At 46.9% G+C, this 18,058-nt stretch overlaps 1 protein-coding gene across 2 annotated transcripts in view; it reads left to right on the forward strand.

Annotated features, from left to right (window-relative positions):
- The window catches only part of KNTC1 (kinetochore associated 1), a 292,839-nt gene that overhangs the window by 20,568 nt on the left and 254,213 nt on the right, over positions 1–18,058 (forward strand). For both annotated transcript variants that reach the window (XM_073586034.1, XM_073586035.1), the window contains exons 2-3: positions 8,387–8,535; positions 15,996–16,116. In XM_073586034.1, the coding sequence (XP_073442135.1) occupies positions 8,404–8,535; positions 15,996–16,116 (253 nt within the window). In that variant the 5' untranslated portion in view covers positions 8,387–8,403. The remainder of the gene's footprint in view (positions 1–8,386; positions 8,536–15,995; positions 16,117–18,058) is intronic.

The following is an 18,058-nucleotide window of genomic DNA, read 5'->3' on the forward strand; positions in this document are numbered from 1 at the left end:
CGCCCAGGGACTGCTTTAGAACGTCCCACAGTCTCTGTGTCCCCCAATGAGACGAAGGAGAAACATGGATTTTTGTGAGTACTCACCGTAAAATCCTTTTCTCCGAGACGCTCATTGGGGGACACAGCACCCACCCTATTAGCCAGTTGGCATCTGTTTATTTTGAATTATACAAATCCTTATGTAAGGATCAGGGTGGTCCCTTTTTCAGACGTATAATTTCTTGCCTGAGTTTAAGGCGCGTTCTCCTACTGCTTATGCACTAAACTGAGTTACGCCCGGTCTGGGGGCGAGGGTGTATGCGGCGGAGGAGGAGCTAACTCTTTTTTTGTATACTTAGTGTCAGCCTCCAGACGGCAGAAGCACACACCCCACAGTCTCTGTGTCCCCCAATGAGCGTCTCGGAGAAAAGGATTTTACTGTGAGTACTCACAAAAATCCATGTTTCCCACAAAAATGATATTTTTGCCCCCAATTTTTTATTTTCCTAAGGGCAACAGGAGAAATAAGACCCCAAAAGTTGTTTTGCAATTTGTCCTGAGCAGGCTGATACCCCATATGTGGGGGTAAAACACTGTTTGGGCGCATGGCAGAGCTTGGAAGGGAAGGAGCACCATTTGACTTTTTCAGCGCAGAATTGGCTGAAATTGAGATCAGACGCCATGTTGCGTTTGGAGAGCACCTGATGAGCCCAGACAGTGGAAACCCCCCCCAATTCTAACTCCAACCCTAACCCCAACACACCCCTAACCCTAATCTCAGCCCTAACCCTAGCCCTAACCCTAAATGGAAAATGGAAATAATTACATTTTTTAAATTTTATTATTTTTCCCTAACTAAGGGGGTGATAACGGGGGGTTTGATTTATTATTTATGGCGGTTTTTATTTTTGGCTGCTGTCATACGCTAAAAGACGCTTTTTATTGTAAAAATAGTTTTTGCATCACCACATATTGTGAGCTATAATTTTTCCACATTTTGACCCACTGACTCATGTGAGGTCTTATTTATTCGGTCGTCCATGACAGCACCACCTGAGAGAGGGGATCCGCCCTTCTTAGGAACAGGAAAACCTACAGATACAAAAGGGCGGCACCTCTCCCACGCATCAGTTGGTTTCCTGTTCCTAACAAGGACAGAACTCCGTACAGATCGTCCGTCATGGATAACCGAATCCCAGGCCAGCGGACCGACTCAGGTAGCGGGGGGTTCTCCTACCTCGGTCTCGCTGGGGGCCCTGGATGCGCCACGGTGGGTCCGGGTAGGATTTCCACGGCAGTGGTAAGAGCAGGCGGAGACAGGGTCCGGCGGTCGCCTTCTCCACGGGGCCGGTGAGGTAAGCTGGTCCCCCTGTGTCTCCTTCCCCCGGGGGTGCGGTCCGTTCGGGCGGGCGCCGCCGGCGGTGTCCCACAAAGGGAGCGGCGGTTCCGAGCTGGCGGCGCAGTGCTAGCCCCTTGCCACGCGTCCCTGCGGCCTCTATCGCGCGGGGAAGTGATGCGGCGAAGGGGGCGGGGCCTAGCGCCGAAACCGGAAGTCGGATGCCGGCGGCTTCCGGTTGTGGTGAACGCGCGCCGATGCGCGCCCGCCGCCTGAGGGGGCCGGGCACCTGAAGGGGAGGGGGAGGATCGCGGGGAGCAGTCCAATGGGGGGCCCGAACACCGGACAGAGTTCCTGCTAATCCGGAGGGGGAGCCTTCTTAAGACAGAAGGCATCGCTGCTGAGGTGCTTCTGGAGGCCCAGCGATGGACACAACAGAAGCCCCCATGGACCCACAAGAGGTGCAGCCCGTGACAAAGCACCCCAGTGACCAGCCTAAGAGGAAGGAGGGACGTTCGAGTGGACGCAGCAGTTCCTCTAGGTCAAAGGATCCTCCCGCAGCCCCCCATGATCCGGTACCTGTCCTCATCTGCAAGGGTAAGAGATCTGCGAGAATGTACCCTGATGCAGTGTCCCCTTATGTGTTTGATTCTCAGGGGAAGAAGGCAACAGGGAAGCAGAAGCACAAGGAATGTGCCCTCTGTAGTTGCCCCTTACCAGATGGCCACCCCAAGAGATTGTGTCAGTCTTGCGTGAGACAGACGGTAGGGACGGAGATGAGGGGTAGAACATGAGTGGAGTATCAGACTCTTACACTCTTTCCTATTTATGCAGGTAGCGGAAGAAGCTCCAAGCTTCGCTACAGACCTGAGGCAATTAATCAGGACTGAAATAAAAGCCCTATCAAAAGAAGGTTCTTCTAAAAGAAGACGAGCTAGTGTTTCAGGCTCAGAGTCTTCAGTCGGCCCTAGGAAGGAAGATATCTCCTCAGAGTCCTCGGCCTCCTCTTCTTCTTCCGAAGAGGATTCCAGCCGGTTCTGCTTTCCCTTGGACCAAATGGATAAATTAATTAAAACCATAAGGTCAACCATGGGGGTAGAAGAAAAAAAGACAGAACTGTCTGCTCAGGACATTATGTTCGGGGGTCTAGACCCCAGAAAACAAAGGACTTTTCCACTAAACGAAAAAGTCCAGAGCCTGATAGACAGGGAGTGGAAAAAAACGGAAAAAAGGGGTTCTATGCCGCCTGCTTTCAAGCGTAGATACCCCTTTGAGGACCCAATAGTAAGTCGATGGGATAAGGCCCCCAAGCTGGATGCAGCCGTAGCTAAGGCCTCAAAAAAGTCATCTATACCCTTCGACGATATGGCCTCCCTTAAAGACCCCCTAGATAAAAAGGCAGATTCCTTTTTAAAGGGCACATGGGAGATGTCAGCAGGCGCCCTAAGGCCAGCAATAGCAGCCACGTGCGCAGCCAGATCCATGATGGTCTGGCTGGATCAATTGGACTCTCAGCTAAAGGATGGAACCTCGCGAGCCTCCATCCGTAAGTCTCTTCCAATTATCCAGAATGCTGCTGCCTTTCTGGCAGATGCCTCGGCGGACTCAGTAAGAATGGCGGCAAGGTCTGCAAGTTTGTCTAATTCGGCCCGAAGAGCCCTCTGGTTAAAATGCTGGCCGGGAGATATCCAAGCCAGGTCCCGTCTCTGTTCTATCCCCTGTGAGGGTGAATACTTGTTCGTCCCCGTCCTAGACGAACTGTTAGAGAAGGCCGGGGATGAGAAAAAGAAATTTCCGAGTCTGCCGAATACATCCTGGAGACGTCCCTTTTCTAGGAAAGGGTATTCCCGCAGGAGACAGGCCAGAGATCAGAACAGATGGGACAACAAAAAAACCAGAGGTACGGGCTTCATGTATGGAGGAGGGGGGCGCCAAGAAGGTCCATCACGGGATAATAAGAAGCCGCCCCAATGACTAGTGGCTCCGTTAGGAGGAAGATTATCTGCCTTCTACCCGGCCTGGGCCAGAATCTCGAATAGCAGCTGGATACTGGGGGTGATAGCTACAGGACTGCACCTAGAGTTCTCCTGCGTTCCCCAAGATCGGTTCAAGGTAACTCCACTCAAATCTTCTCCGCTAGAACAAGCTGCCCTGGAGACCGAGGTCCTCGAGCTACTGGACAAAAAAGTCCTGACGAGAGTTCCAGAGGAAGAGAGGGGGAAAGGCTTCTATTCCCCCCTGTTCTTGGTCCGTAAACCGGACGACTCATTTAGGGCTATATTTAACCTCAAAGCCCTCAATAAATTCCTGGTTGTACGTCCATTTAAAATGGAAACAATCAACACCGCAATAAAAATGCTGTTTCAAAACTGCTTCATGGTGGTCCTAGATCTGAAAGACGCTTACTATCATATACCCATAGGTCTAGCACACCAATCTTTCCTTAGACTGGCGGTTCAGTTGGATGGGTCAATCCAGCACTTCCAGTACGCGGCCCTACCCTTCGGGGTGGCGGTTGCGCCCGAGTATTCACCAAAGTGATGGCAGAAGTGATGGCCCATCTGCGCGAGCTAAACATTCTAGTCGTCCCCTATTTAGATGACCTCCTTATAATAGGCAGTTCAGCCGAGCAGTGTTTAGAACAATTACAGAAAACAACGGCGGCTCTAGAGCGGTTGGGATGGCTACTTAATATCAAAAAATCCCATTTGCATCCACTAAAATTTCTAGGCCTAACCCTAGATTCAAAAAAGCAGGAATGCCGTCTGCCCCCAGAGAAGCTGCTGCACCTGCATGGCCGGGTCCTGAACGCCTCCAACAACCCCTCCATGTCCCTCAGGAAAGCCATGTCCCTGTTGGGTTCCCTCTCATCCTGCATGCCCGCAGTCCAGTGGGCCCAAGTTCATACGAGAACTCTACAGGGCGAAGTTTTATGGTATCAGAGAATCCTGGGGGGTAACTTAGAAGGTCGACTGACCTTATCCAGAAACACAATAGAGTCCCTGGAGTGGTGGCTAGAAAGAAATAACTTGTCTAGAGGGGTCCCTTGGGAGTATAACATTACCTGCGTGGTCACCACGGATGCAAGTCCTTCCGGTTGGGGGGCGCATATGGAGGAAATTCTGGTCCAGGGCCTATGGGAACGAGATCAGATACAAATGTCTTCTAATTTGAAAGAATTAACAGCGGTAGTACTCGCAGCTAAAGAGCTCCTTATGTATCTACAGGGCCATCACGTACGAGTTCTATCGGACAATCGAGTGGCCGTGGCCTATATCAACCACCAAGGCGGAACTCGATCCAGAACTCTGATGAATGTGTCAGGACAGTTGTTCCAGCTAGCAGAGCGTCATTTTTTATCTCTCACGGCTCTTCACATAAGAGGGAAAGAGAACATCGCGGCAGATTTCCTAAGCCGCAATCTGTTAAAACAAGGAGAGTGGGCCTTAAACACCTCCATTTTTGTTCAGATTGTGCAGAGATGGGGTCAGCCAGAGGTGGATCTATTCGCCACCAAGGAGAACTCGAAAACGACACAGTTTTGCTCCCTAAATCCCAGGGAGACTCCTCTGGCAGTAGATGCGCTTCTGATAAAATGGGACTTCAGGCTAGCCTACGCCTTTCCTCCCCTATCTCTACTTCCTCTAGTGTTGAGGAAGATCAGGAAAGACAGGGCAAGGGTCATAGTCATCGCCCCGTTCTGGCCCAGAAGAGCATGGTTTTCGAACCTCAGGATCATGTCGGTAGACGATCCTTGGGTTCTCCCGGACATCCCGGACCTTCTGTCCCAGGGCCCGGTCTTCCACCCTCAGGTGGCTGGCCTACATCTCACGGCGTGGAATTTGAGCGGTCACTGCTAGAAAGTAAAGGCTTCTCACCAGACCTAATTGACACTCTACTAAAAAGTAGGAAAGTAGTGACAACTAAGATTTACGTCAGAATTTGGAAAAGGTTCCTCGAAAGCTCAAATGTAAATACTGGTGATTCCGTCTCCATAAGCCAGATCTTGGAATTTTTACAAAAAGGGCTGGACTTGGGTCTCTCCACCAGTACCCTTAAAGTACAGGTATCCGCCTTAGGGGCCCTCTTTAGCTGCAACATCGCGGCTAATTATTGGGTCAAAAGATTTATCAAAGCAGCGAGTAGATCCAGACCAATAGTAAAGAATAGACTCACGCCATGGGATTTGAACCTAGTCCTCACAGCTATGACAGAAGCGCCATTTGAACCCATCTCGTCGGCCTCTATTAGGAGCCTGTCCCTCAAAATAGCTTTCCTAATAGCCATAACGTCAGCCCGTAGGGTAAGCGACATTCAGGCATTGTCTAGGCGCCCACCTTTTCTTCAGGTAAAGGAGGATAGGGTAATACTTAGACCCGACCCAGCGTATTTACCAAAAGTAGCCTCCAGCTTTCATAGGTCGCAGGAAATAGTCCTTCCATCCTTCCTCCCTAAACCAACTAATGAGAAAGAGGAGGAGCTACACACTTTAGATGTTAGGAGATGCCTCTTGGAGTATCTAGCAGCTACCGATCCCTGGAAGAAAGACAATGCTCTCTTTGTCTCCTACCAAGGCCCTAGGAAAGGTCTTAGGGTGTCCAAAAGTACACTAGCCAGGTGGATTAGAGAAGCAATCTCGTTAGCTTATGCCTCAAAAGGTAGAGTAGCTCCGGAGAAATTGAAGGCGCATTCCACCAGAGCCGTGGCAACCTCGTGGGCCGAGAGGTCGGAAGTCTCCATCGACCAGATTTGTAAGGCGGCCACTTGGTCCTCTCCGAGCACTTTTTATAGTCATTATAGACTAGACTTGGGTGCCTCTGCAGACCTCTCCTTCGGTATCAGGGTTCTGCAAGCTGTAGTCCCCCCCTAAAGTAGTGATTACTCTCTGTAATTCTCTCAGGTGGTGCTGTCATGGACGACCGAATAAAGTCTTAGTTACTCACCGGTTAACGGTATTTTTCGGAGTCCATGACAGCACCCATAGATTCCCTTCCCTTAGTTAATTTGGGTGTGCACGTCTTCCCTTTGTACATATCCACGGGTGATAAAGATTTAAGTATTGATATTGTTGTACATATAATCATGCATTAACCTTGGAGGTCCTCTTTTTATACTCTGTAATCCAACTGATGCGTGGGAGAGGTGCCGCCCTTTTGTATCTGTAGGTTTTCCTGTTCCTAAGAAGGGCGGATCCCCTCTCTCAGGTGGTGCGGTCATGGACTCCGAAAAATACCGTTAACCGGTGAGTAACTAAGACTTTTTTGCAGGACGAGTTGACGTTTTTATTGGTATCATGTTCGGGCACGTGACATTTTTTGAACGCTTTTTATTCTGATTTTTGGGACGCAGAATGAACAAAAACCAGCGTTTCATGAATTTCTTTTGGGGGGTGCATTTACACTGTTCCGCGTGCGGTAAAATTGATAAAGTTGTTTTATTCTTCGGGTCAGTACGGTTACAGTGATGCCTCATTTATGTCATTTTTTATGTTTTGGCGCTTTTATGCAATAAAAACAATTTTATATAAAAAATAATTATTTTTGCATCGCTTTATTCTGCGTGCTCTAACTTTTTTATTTTTTCTCTGATGACGCTGTGTGGCGACTCGTTTTTTGCGGGACAAGATGACGTTTTCAGCGGTACCATGGATATTTATATGCGTCTTTTTGATCGCGCGTTATTGCACTTTTTGTTCGGCGGTATGATTTATAAATCATTATTTTTTGCTTCGTTTTTTATTTGTATTTTTTAAGGGATTCACTAAAGGGGTTAACTAATGGGACAGTTTTATAGGGCAGGTCGTTACGGACGCGGCGATACCAAATATGTGTACTTTTATTGTTTTTTTTTTTCTTTTTTTTTTTAATTTAGCGATTTTTTAAAAATTATTCTTACTTTTTTTTTTTTTTTTTTTAACAGGTTGTCCCAGGGGGGACATCACTGTCCTGTGACAGATCGCTGATCTGTCACATCACATATCAGTGTGACAGATCAGCAATCTGTTACAGGCAGTGCAGAAAGCTTCCTCATGCCTGCGCTTTGCAGGCACTGAGGTAGCCAGCTCCCTGCAGGCCCCCGAAGGTCCCCGTCGCCATCTTGGATCCGGGGACCTGCAGGGAAAGAGCCCCCCGCAGCAGCGCTGCACATTGCGCTGCTGTGGGGGGCTCAGGGAAGTACGGAGGGAGCCCCCTCCCTGCCGATGCTTCCCTTTAACCCCCCGGTACACCGCGATCGTGTTTGATCACGGTGTGCCAAGGGGTTAACGTGTCGGGGGCGGTCCGTGACCGCCCCTGACACATAGTGCCGGGTGTCAGCTGTGATAATCAGCTGACACCCGGCCGCGATCAGCGGTGCTCACCATGTGGGCGCCGCTGATCACGCTAGACATACTATCCCTTCCATGGGCATAGGGTCCCGGGTCCCATGGACGGGATAGTACGTCTGATCTCAGAAAGGGGTTAAAGTGGTTTTCCGGCTTAAAGCTACAAGTCTGCAGTCACTCTGACTACAGACTTGCATATCCTCTCAACGCAAGTACTGCAGGCTGTGAGGATTCTCTGGTGCCCGTGAATTGCATAAACATGGTCATGTGCCAACTAGACCTGTGCTGCCTCGCTTAATGCAAGTATATTGAGCTAAGTCGGACACGTCTAGTTGGAATGTGTCCGGAATTATGCAAATCTCATACTTGCGGTCACGTGTCTGTCCGCTTCCGGCACTGGAGAATTCTCAAAGCGTGTGCAATGTGTGGATTTACAAGTCTGCAGTTTCATGAAGTGACTGCAGACTTGTAGCCTAAGGCCAGACAATCTCTTTAATTGCAAGCATGCCTGTATTTATAATGACATTACTACAGGACCATTATAGGTTATATCAGTATATTATTAGGTTTACTGGTGAATGTGAGGACAGGAACACCTAATACAGGATTTTTTTAAGATATGACTGAAAAAATAAAATCGTCAAAATAATTTTCTATGAAATAATTTTTAATCTGCATTCTGTTACTTTATATTTTTTTACAGATTAGCTGAGCATCGTTAATAATATTTATAATGTTTCTTTACAGGAAAACACAGCATAAATATGTGGAATGATATTGAGCTTTTAGCAAATGATGATACTGGGAGTTGCCGTTTGAACATTGATTCTCGCCAAGAAAGCGGAACTGCTTTGTACCAAGTAGACACACTATTAAAAATCTCCTCCACTGAAAAAGTAAGTCTTCATATAAGCTCAGCCCTTTTTGGGAAATATGAAACACTGTGGCTCCAATGTTTGTGGGATTACTCAGATTTGTTGATCAGGAGTCTGGCATAGTTGGGTGGCAGAATAGTTTTCAAGATTATCACCTAGTTAGTATAAATTAGCATGTATGTAATAAATATATACAGTATATAATCATGTATAAGCCGACCCGTGTATAAGCCCCCCCCCCCCAAATTTTGCCACAAAAAACTGGGAAAACTTATTGACTCGCGTATAAGCCTATGGTTAATGATGGTCTAAGAAGATGCTCCATAGATAAAACCCCTCCATATGCTGCTGCACAAGGGTTCAAGGGTTAATGCTGGCCCAAGAAGATGCTCCATAAATACCCCCCATATGCTGCTGCACAAGGGTTAATGCTGCCCCATAAGATGCTCCATAAATACCCCTTATTTGCTGCTGCTGCAATTAAAAAACAAACAAAAAAAAAAACATACTCACCTCTCCATCGCTGGGGGCCAGGTGCCGGTATTTACCGATCCACGTTCCATCGCAGTCCACCGCTGTGTCTCCCGGCTCTCTGCAGTGAGAGCAGGAGGACCCGGAGACACAGCGGTACACGACGATGGAACGGTGACAGGTGAATATGGCTCTGCCCCCGTCATACTCGCCCTTCCTGGCGTGCACGGTCTTCTCTGCAGCCCCCGCTTCTCCATCGGTTGTCTGCCTCCTGCATTCAGCGGTCACATGGTACCGCTCCTTAAACTCATAAATATGTGCATATTCATGAGTTTAATGAGCAGTACCACGTGACCGCTGAAGGCAGGAAGCAGACGACTGAGGGAGAAGCAGGGGCTGCAGAGACGTGCCAGGAGAGGGTGAGTATGGTCTTTGACACCCCGCGCTCCCCCTCCCCCGTCCACCTCCGGAAGATGACTCGCGTATAAGGCCTGTTTCACACCTCCGTTTTTTTACATCAGTTGCAATCCGTGAAAAATGCGAAAAACGGATCTGTTTCTGTTGTGGCACCAATGTGTGCCACCGGATCGTTGTTTTGACTTATCCGCCGAGTTTTGAATTTTAAAGGAACCGCAGCCTGGAAAAGGAGAGAGAGAGGGAGAGACTTTTCGCCACTTCCAGAACGGCGTTTCAGGGTTAAAATGGTTCCCGGAGGAAATCTTCCGGGCATGCGCCGTTAAAAATAGCGGACCGTCAAGACAAAAAAAGTTTCAGAGTCCGTCTGGTCCGCCTGGGAACCGCTAAAATTCTCACGGATCCGTCAAAAAATGGATCCAACGGACGACCGTCAGTCAAAATCTGCCACTAATGCATGTCTATGGGGGAAAAAGGCGGATCCGTTTTTTCCACAAACTGGCGGATTTTGATTGACGTCAAAAAACGGAAGTCTGAAACAGGTCTAAGCTGAGAGGGGGACTTTCAGCCCCAAAAAATGGGCTGAAAATCTCGGCTTATACGCGAGTATATACGGTAATTATTTATAGGTATCCGTTTGTCAATATTGGCTCTGTTATCATGGCTAACTATATGGACAATGTCGGGGGTGTTTTTTCTTAAATGCCTGTATTTTTTGCCAAGTACATTTTTTAATACCCAGTTTAATTAAAACTTTTGCAATGTTAGACTTTGATGGCCTTAGTGTTGCACTTCCTATTGCAGGCTGCTGAATGAGTTGGCTGAAAATCCATCAGTGAGCTGCTCTGATAGGAGAGTTTATCACTCCCATCTTCCTTGAGCCCATTTTACATATTCGTGAAAGATGGACTGTTTTTGACTGTTTTATCTCTGGCTAGAAGACCCGGTGGTCTGGCCAGGTCTTCCATTGTGAGAACAGTCTGTGTTTCGTTGATGTGTGAAACAGGCTTTAGTCTATAGTGTCAGGTGATTTATGGCCACCTGAAAGGTGAGTTTAAGATTAGCATATGTCGTGGATTAAAATCGTCTGTTTATGATATGCTTGTCTGAAGCCGGCCTAACTTTATAGTCTTCGCTGAGCTGAGAGGAGCTCAGGAGTAGAGTTGAGAGAATTTGTTCAGGTCCTTGCTTATTCGGCAAGCTTAACCGTATTGTGACTCTAAGGGACTCCGTTTAGTACTGCATTGTGTTCAGCTAATTAGGAAACAAAGCAAGTGAAGTTTTGGTCTTACTAAGATGAGTTGCTTCAGCACCGTCCTATTTTTATCCAGAAAGATTGTTTGTGTATTTGACATCTGTTTTGAATGTGTGTTTCATTCCTATGTATGTTTGTAACATTCCAGTCTTGTTATCAATTTATGTTGTCTATTCTAGATGGAAAAAAAATACTGTTTTAATATGTTCCCAACCCTTTGTTACTGAAAACAAAACTTTCAGATCCTTTAAAGGGGTATGCCCATGTTATGAAATTAGATGAAGCTAGAAATGAACAAGAGTGCATATGGGGCATTAACCAGATAACATGCATTATTTATGCCTTTTTCTGCTCACCTGGTTGGTTGTGAGGAACACAGCACTTATTGGGTATTGGGCTTAAATAACAATAATCCAGCTACTGCTGCTCTGCCGATTGGAAGAATCCAACATGGATATAATTCAGGAAATGAAATGTGGGTGTGCTGCGGTGCTGGTGAATGATTCCAAGAAGCAGATATGGAAAATCAGTTGTAGTTTATAGTTTATTCTCGATGCGTTTCCAGGTCATAACTACCTCTTCTACAGGAGAACCACAGTCATAAATGCAGGACAGTTCAAACATTCAAAAACTAGCACCGAGGCAACTAAAATTCTATTCGGGTTTGTAGCTTCATTTTTTTCACTCATTTAAATCAAGCGGAACAAGAAATACAAAAGTGATAAAATGAATGAAGAAGAGTCCATGTCAAGCACTAGAAGGTGCTTTTGAGAAACCTAAGGCTGTGTGCACACGCTGCGGATTAGGTGCAGATTCATCCGCGCGGATTTTGTAAAATCCGCAGGTGAAACCGCAGGTCAAAAGACCTGCGGTTTTACCTGCGGATTGCTCTGCGGTTTTTCATCTCCTCAGTGGAGGAGATGGCAAACCGCAGCGGAATCCGCAGAAAAAATTGACATGTCAATTCTTTCTGCGGATTGAAAACCGCAGATAATCCGCTCTGAAAATTCCGCACCGTCTGCATTGCGGTTTTTGATTCCCATAGGGAATCATGGTACTGTACACCGCAGCAGAAACTGCTGCGGGTCCGCAGCGGCCAAAACCGCTGCGGAACCGCAGCAAAATCCGCAGTGTGTGCACACAGCCTAAAAACCTGATTTTTCTTGAAGCGACTTCACTTGGGAAAACCTTGGCAATTCTGCTTTCAAAATGAGGTTGTGTGCACATATCCCAAATTAGGCACTGACAATTCATAAGGCAGCAAAGAACTTTTCCATAACTCTTCAAAGCACCTTCAGAAAATGAAAAACTCCTCCAACAGCTGCCTAAACATGTGCTTTTTCCTGAAGCAGTGTCTGCTTGGAAGAATTTTCTTTTTGAACGCCTTAAAAAACTCAATCTGCTTGATGCCTACCTCTGCATAAAGCAAAAATAAATAGATGTTAATTTTTGCAGTGTGCTTCTGACTGGAGTTTTGTGCGTTTTTGGCTAGTCACACACTGCGATGTAACCACTGTGTGGCTCTCGTACTGTCATGCCACAGTTAGGATGGATACTGAGGCATCCATCCATCTTGGGGAACCATTGTTAAAAAATGTATACTTCGTGGCATGTGTTTGTATGATATCCAACTGGAGGTTGAAAGAACACTCTTTTGGCCTCCATCTGGGTATACTGTAGGCTTAGTGCACAGATGCAGTGTACACTTAGCCATTCTTAAATTGGGTGACACTATTCCTATTTAAACGTCTTTTGTCAGTGGTATCAGCCCTTCTAAGCTGTCTGTATAGGCATAAGGAGTTGAATAAAATCATACCTTAATATCTGCAATCCAGTCTCTTATTCTAGAGAAATCTACTTTTTTCTTATATGTAAATGAGCTGTTCTAGACTCTGGGGGCGGATATAGGTCTGCCTGAGAATCTGCCTCCAAGAATTATTTTATATGTTCTACCAGTGTGAGACATGTGATCACTAACACTCTGCTCTCCTGCTCTCACTGCAGAGCTATGTGTGATTATACCTGACACATCTGCAGGTTCCTCTCAGCTCCAGCTTCCATCTCCAGGCAGACAGAGCTGCAGTACAGCAGATCTCTGCAGCTGATAACCTCTTTGCAAGAAGATAAAGTTTAGTTCTACTGTTCTGTGTCAGTTTCGTGTCTCAAACTGGTAACTCCCCCTTTTACTAAAAATAATCTCAGGAGGCAGATTCTCATGCAGATCTATGTCCAGCCCATAGTCCTGGACAGCTTATTTACATATAAGGAAAATGTAGATTTCTCTATCGCTTCGTTGGGGGACACAGGACCCATGGGGTGTATCCTGCTGCCACTAAGAGGCTGACGCGATGCACAAAAAAAGTTAGCTCCTACTCTGCAGTATAGACCCCACCGACTGGCACTAGGTTAATCAGTTTTAGCTTAGTCTCTTTTCCCGAGTCAAGCTGTCTCTCAATTGGTGGCTGGCATCCACCCTCATCTTCCAGGGCCGGTCCTTCCTGCCCGTCCACTGGCAGGTGGTGACGACGGACGCCAGCCTTCTCGACTGGGGTACGGTATTTCGTCATCTGACTGTCCAGGGACGTTGGTCGGCACAGGAATCTTCTCTGCCGATCAACGTCCTCGAGATAAGGGCCATCCTTTTGTTCCTCCGTCACTGGGAAAGGCTTCTCAGGGGTCTGCCAATCCGGGTTCAGACGTACAATGCCACGGCGGTGGCATATGTTAATCACCAGGGAGGGACTCTGAGTCTCTTGGCAATGGCCTAGGTATCCAAAATTCTCCTCTGGGCAGAGGGGTGTCGGTTCCGGCAATATCCGCAGTGTATATCCCCAGCGTGGACAACTGGGCCTCCGATTTTCTCAGCCGCGAGGGTCTCGCGGCAGAAGTGTGGTCCCTGCATCAGGAGGTCTTCCATCAGATTTGCCTTTGATGGGGGAGTCGGCATGTGGACCTGATGGCGTCCCGGCTGAACAGGAAGGTTTCATGGTTCGTCTCCAGGTCCCGCAATCCTCGCGGTGTGCGCCGATGCTCTGGCTATTCCATGGTCGCAGTTCGCACTTCCCTATCGCTTTCCTCCCCATCACTTTTTCCCTGGCTGTTGAAGAAGATCAAAGCGGAGGGGGTGCCGGTAATACTGATCGCACCAGACTGGCCCAGGAGGTCTTGGTTCGCAGAGATCATCAGTCTTCTCGTGGATGTTCCCTGGAGGCTCCCAGACAGACCGGATCTGCTGTCCCAAGGACCGATCTGTCACCAGAATTCTCGGTCGCTCAATTTCACAGCGTGGCTGTTGAAACCGCGGTGGCCTTTCTTGTGGTAATTACTTCCATCAGGCGCGTCTCTGAGTTGGCGGCTCTTTCTTGTCGCCCCCCCCCCCCTTTTTTGGTTCTTCACCAGGATAAGGTGGTTTTGCTGCCTCCGCCTTCCTTCCTTTCTTCCTTCCTTTCCTTCCTAAGGTGGCGTCCACTTTTCACCTAAATGAGGACATTGTTCTTCCTTCCTTTTGTCCTGCTCCGACTCATCCTCTTGAGCGTTCGTTGAACAAGCTAGACCTGGTCAGGGTCGTGAGGGCTTATCTGGGTAGGACTGCCCCCCTTAGGAACACGGACTCTCTTTTCATCATTCCAGATGGTGCGCGCAAGGCTACGATTGCTCGCTGAATCAGAACGGCAATTTTGGAGGTTTACCGGGTCAAGAACAGAGTGCCTCCCCCTGGGATTAAGGCTCACTCTACCAGGGCAGTGGGCACCTCCTGGGCGGTACACCATAGGGCATCTGCCCTACAACTTTGCAAAGCTGCAACCTGGTCTTCTCCCTAGGGACTGCTTTTGGACATCCCATGGTTTCTGTGTCCGCAAATGAAGCAATAGAGAAAACAGGATTTTTGGTTGCTTACCGTAAAATCTGTTTCTCAGAGCCTTTATTGGGGGACACAGCACCCTCCCATGTTTATCAGCTCTTCGGTCTGTGTTCTATTGTTACAGCTGAGTTGTCTGTTTTGTTTTTCTCTTTATATTGTTGATTCGCCTACTGCTTTCTCACTAACTGATTATCCTAGTGCCAGACGGTGGGGTGCACACTGCAGAGGAGGAGCTAACTTTTTGTGTGCATAATGTCAGCCTCCTAATGGCAGCAGCATATACCCCATAGTTCCTATGTCCCCTAATGAAGGCTCCGAGAAACAGATTTTACGGCACACGGTGCCGATTCTGCTGTGGATCCGCAGTGGATTTGCCGCTGCGGATCTGCAGCAGAACTGCAGGTGATGTACAGTACCATTATAGCCTATGGGAAAAAAAACCGCTGTGCACATGCGTTTTTTTCCGTGCGTTTTTTGTGTGGGAAAAAAAAAGCAGCATGTGACTTCTTTTGTGTGGTTTTGCTGCAGTTTTCCACCTGCTCCATTCTACAAATCCGCAGGTGGAAAACCGCACTAAAACCGCAAAAAAAAGGAAGAAATCCGCAGGAAAAATGCAGGTCATTTGACCTGCGGATTTAGTAAAATCCACGCAGAAAAATCCGTGGGAGGATCCGCACTGTATAGCGCTAACATATTCCGCAGCGCTTTACAGTTTGCACATATTATCATCACTGTCCCCAATGGGGCTCACAATCTAAAAGTACCTACATTTCACAACTACTGCCAAATAGGCTCCAGTTTTCAGGATATAACTATTTCTAAGCCATTAAATTAGGGAAAAAAACATAATTGTAACTCACTTAGAAGCTGCTGGAGTCACATTGTCATGACTTGGTTGTCGGGTGACCCGGGACCAGGGGCTCTTTCCCTGTGCCTAACGCTAGGGGGCGCCCTAGTTCGTCCTATTCCCTGGGTTACTTCTGAAGGTGAAGATGCTGGGGCCACCTACCTTGGCTTATCTCCTGTATCCGTCTGTACCCTTCCCCTACCCAGGGAAGAGGGAAGCAGCCGTGCACTGCAGTACTCCAACCAGAGAAACAAGGAAACCTGAATAGGGGCAACGGAAAAATACCAGGTGCAAAAATATTCACTCACATTTAACAGAGGAATGCATCGGGAGCAGAGGATGGGGTAAAACCAAAGTAGGAAAGGGAGTTATCACCCTTACAAACCCAAGCAACAGGCCATGCCTGCTCTCCGCGAGAACGGTGTAAAAACTGAGTAGGGGGTTTTCAAGCAGCGCCTAAAGATAGGAAGGTACTTTGAGGTGCTGGATCCTCTGCTGCCTTGGAGAGGAGGGGGAAACAAAGATGTGTGAGCTGAGCCTGTCAGGCCTATTGCGCCTGATGCAGGGTTAATTGAACAACTTTGCTGAGATTGAAAACATTGTATGACTGTACCTTTTTTTTTCCCTTTCAGGTTTCCTTTAATCCAAACCTTTTTGCTTGTAATACCAGTGAAGGATGCATTATTGTTGCTGACAAATCAGTGTGTCTTCTTGACAGTATTTGCCAGTCTCTGCTGCTTCAGCTACAGTTTGGTAAGTCTACAACCCTTTATCCGTCTTCAACCCTTTATCCCAGATGTTTCATCAAATTATGACAAAGCGAGAATGCCCAAACTGACAGTATAAATGATGCACACAGCCTTGTAATGGATATAGACCTTATAAACATCGCACCTTTAGTTCCCTAAGTGCTGCCTCTGTTCTGCAGAAACTGAATCTTAGCCACAAATGTTAGAGTGCTCAGTGCATCCTTGTCGTGGCTAAAAATCTCAGTGCACAGACTCTCCTATAATACATGGATTTATGGCTTTATATTCTGCACTGACATCTGTCTTATTTTTTACATGTTTCATCCAATAAGCCTCTAAGCTGCTGCTCTGTTATCAGATATTCACTTTGCTTTAGTGGACATTTACGGTACTTAGCCTGAGCAGTCTGCCATCACTATATATGCTGGCACTACTGTTCCTTTAGTGCAGTGGATGACAAATGAGAAAGAAATGAAACCCCTAAGGGTATGTTTCCACGCTTAGTATTTGCTGCGGATTGGACGCTGCGTACAGCCGCAGCATCCAGTCCACAGCGCCCAGATGTTACAGCATAGTGGAGAGGATTTTATGAAATCCCATCACCACTATGCGTTCAAAGACCCAGGTGTCAGACCTGCGTATACGCACATGCGCTGCATATTTCTAGACCGCAGCATGTCTATGTATCTTGCGGAGACACTCAGTCTCCGGCTCCGCAAGATAATTATCGCAGTCTATGTATAGGATGCGGTGATTCCGCATGGTTCAATGAACACATGCGGAATAACCGCGTGTACAAAAGTCGGCAGCACTTTGGACGGAGCTGCGTCCAAAGCGTTGCCGTTACGGACCGTGGAAACATACCCTAATAGTTGGCACTTTAGAGCATGTTCTTTAATCCTCTACGGACACACCTGTTTTTGTCCTAACCTCTTCACGACATATCATGAAAACGTTACCTGCTCCCTGACTTTTATGCTTGCTCACACACCGAGCCCACATCTGTCCCCACACATGTGCCTATAACAGCTGTGGGTGGAGTGGAGCTCCATCTATACTTTTAAAATCTTGCAGTCAAGTCTCTGACACTTGCCTACAGTGGCGCACGTCGTTCCACGCTCCCTTCGACGTACCCATTACGTGATTGTGGGGCGCCGATGGGTTGTCATGACATCTGAGGGTCTGCTGAAGATCCCTTGTCTGTCATTACAATCCTGCTGTGAATGCAGACCCGTTGCTAGAGTTTATAGGTGATTTTCACTATACAGTACATAGCAGTACTGATGGACTGCAATGTATAGCACAAACGATTAGACAATTGCATCTTCAGGTCCCCTTAGGGGACTATTATATACAGTAAAAAGTGGTTTTTTTTTAATATGAAAAAATAAAAAACTCTGGTTCAGATCATCCCCTTTTGCACCCAATAAAAATAAAACAACAACAACAAATATAAATAAATACACATATTTGATATTGATGCATTCATAAAAGTCCAATCTACCAAAATATAAAATAAAGAAAATACAAAAAATGGAGTATGATGACCCCAAGGTAGATATAAAATAGTAATAAGGCCTATTTAACTAAAAATTACATTTGATTGAAAATATCCCCAAAAATGGTAGTAGGTCTAATGGTGAGGACACAAAAAATGTACACAAAAGACATATAAATGTCATAAGGAACTAAGTTGCAAAAATTTTTTTAAACAGTAGTATAGATGGCTGACAGTAAAAATCCACAGAAAAAAATAATTTAAATGATCTCAAGGTAGTAATATAGTATATCCACTAGATGGCAACCAAGTGCAATTGTACACAGAATACATGTTGTAAATGATGGCCAGTAACAGAAATAAAGGAGATGAAGAAAAACCAGGTATCAGTAGCGTTCATTGGTACAAATGATCTGTGAATGACAGAGTTAGAAGCATCAACATCATG

This window comes from Dendrobates tinctorius, unplaced genomic scaffold, assembly GCF_039654945.1.
Source record: "Dendrobates tinctorius isolate UK_male_01 unplaced genomic scaffold, ASM3965494v1 ptg000090l, whole genome shotgun sequence".
Taxonomy (NCBI): domain Eukaryota; kingdom Metazoa; phylum Chordata; class Amphibia; order Anura; family Dendrobatidae; genus Dendrobates; species Dendrobates tinctorius.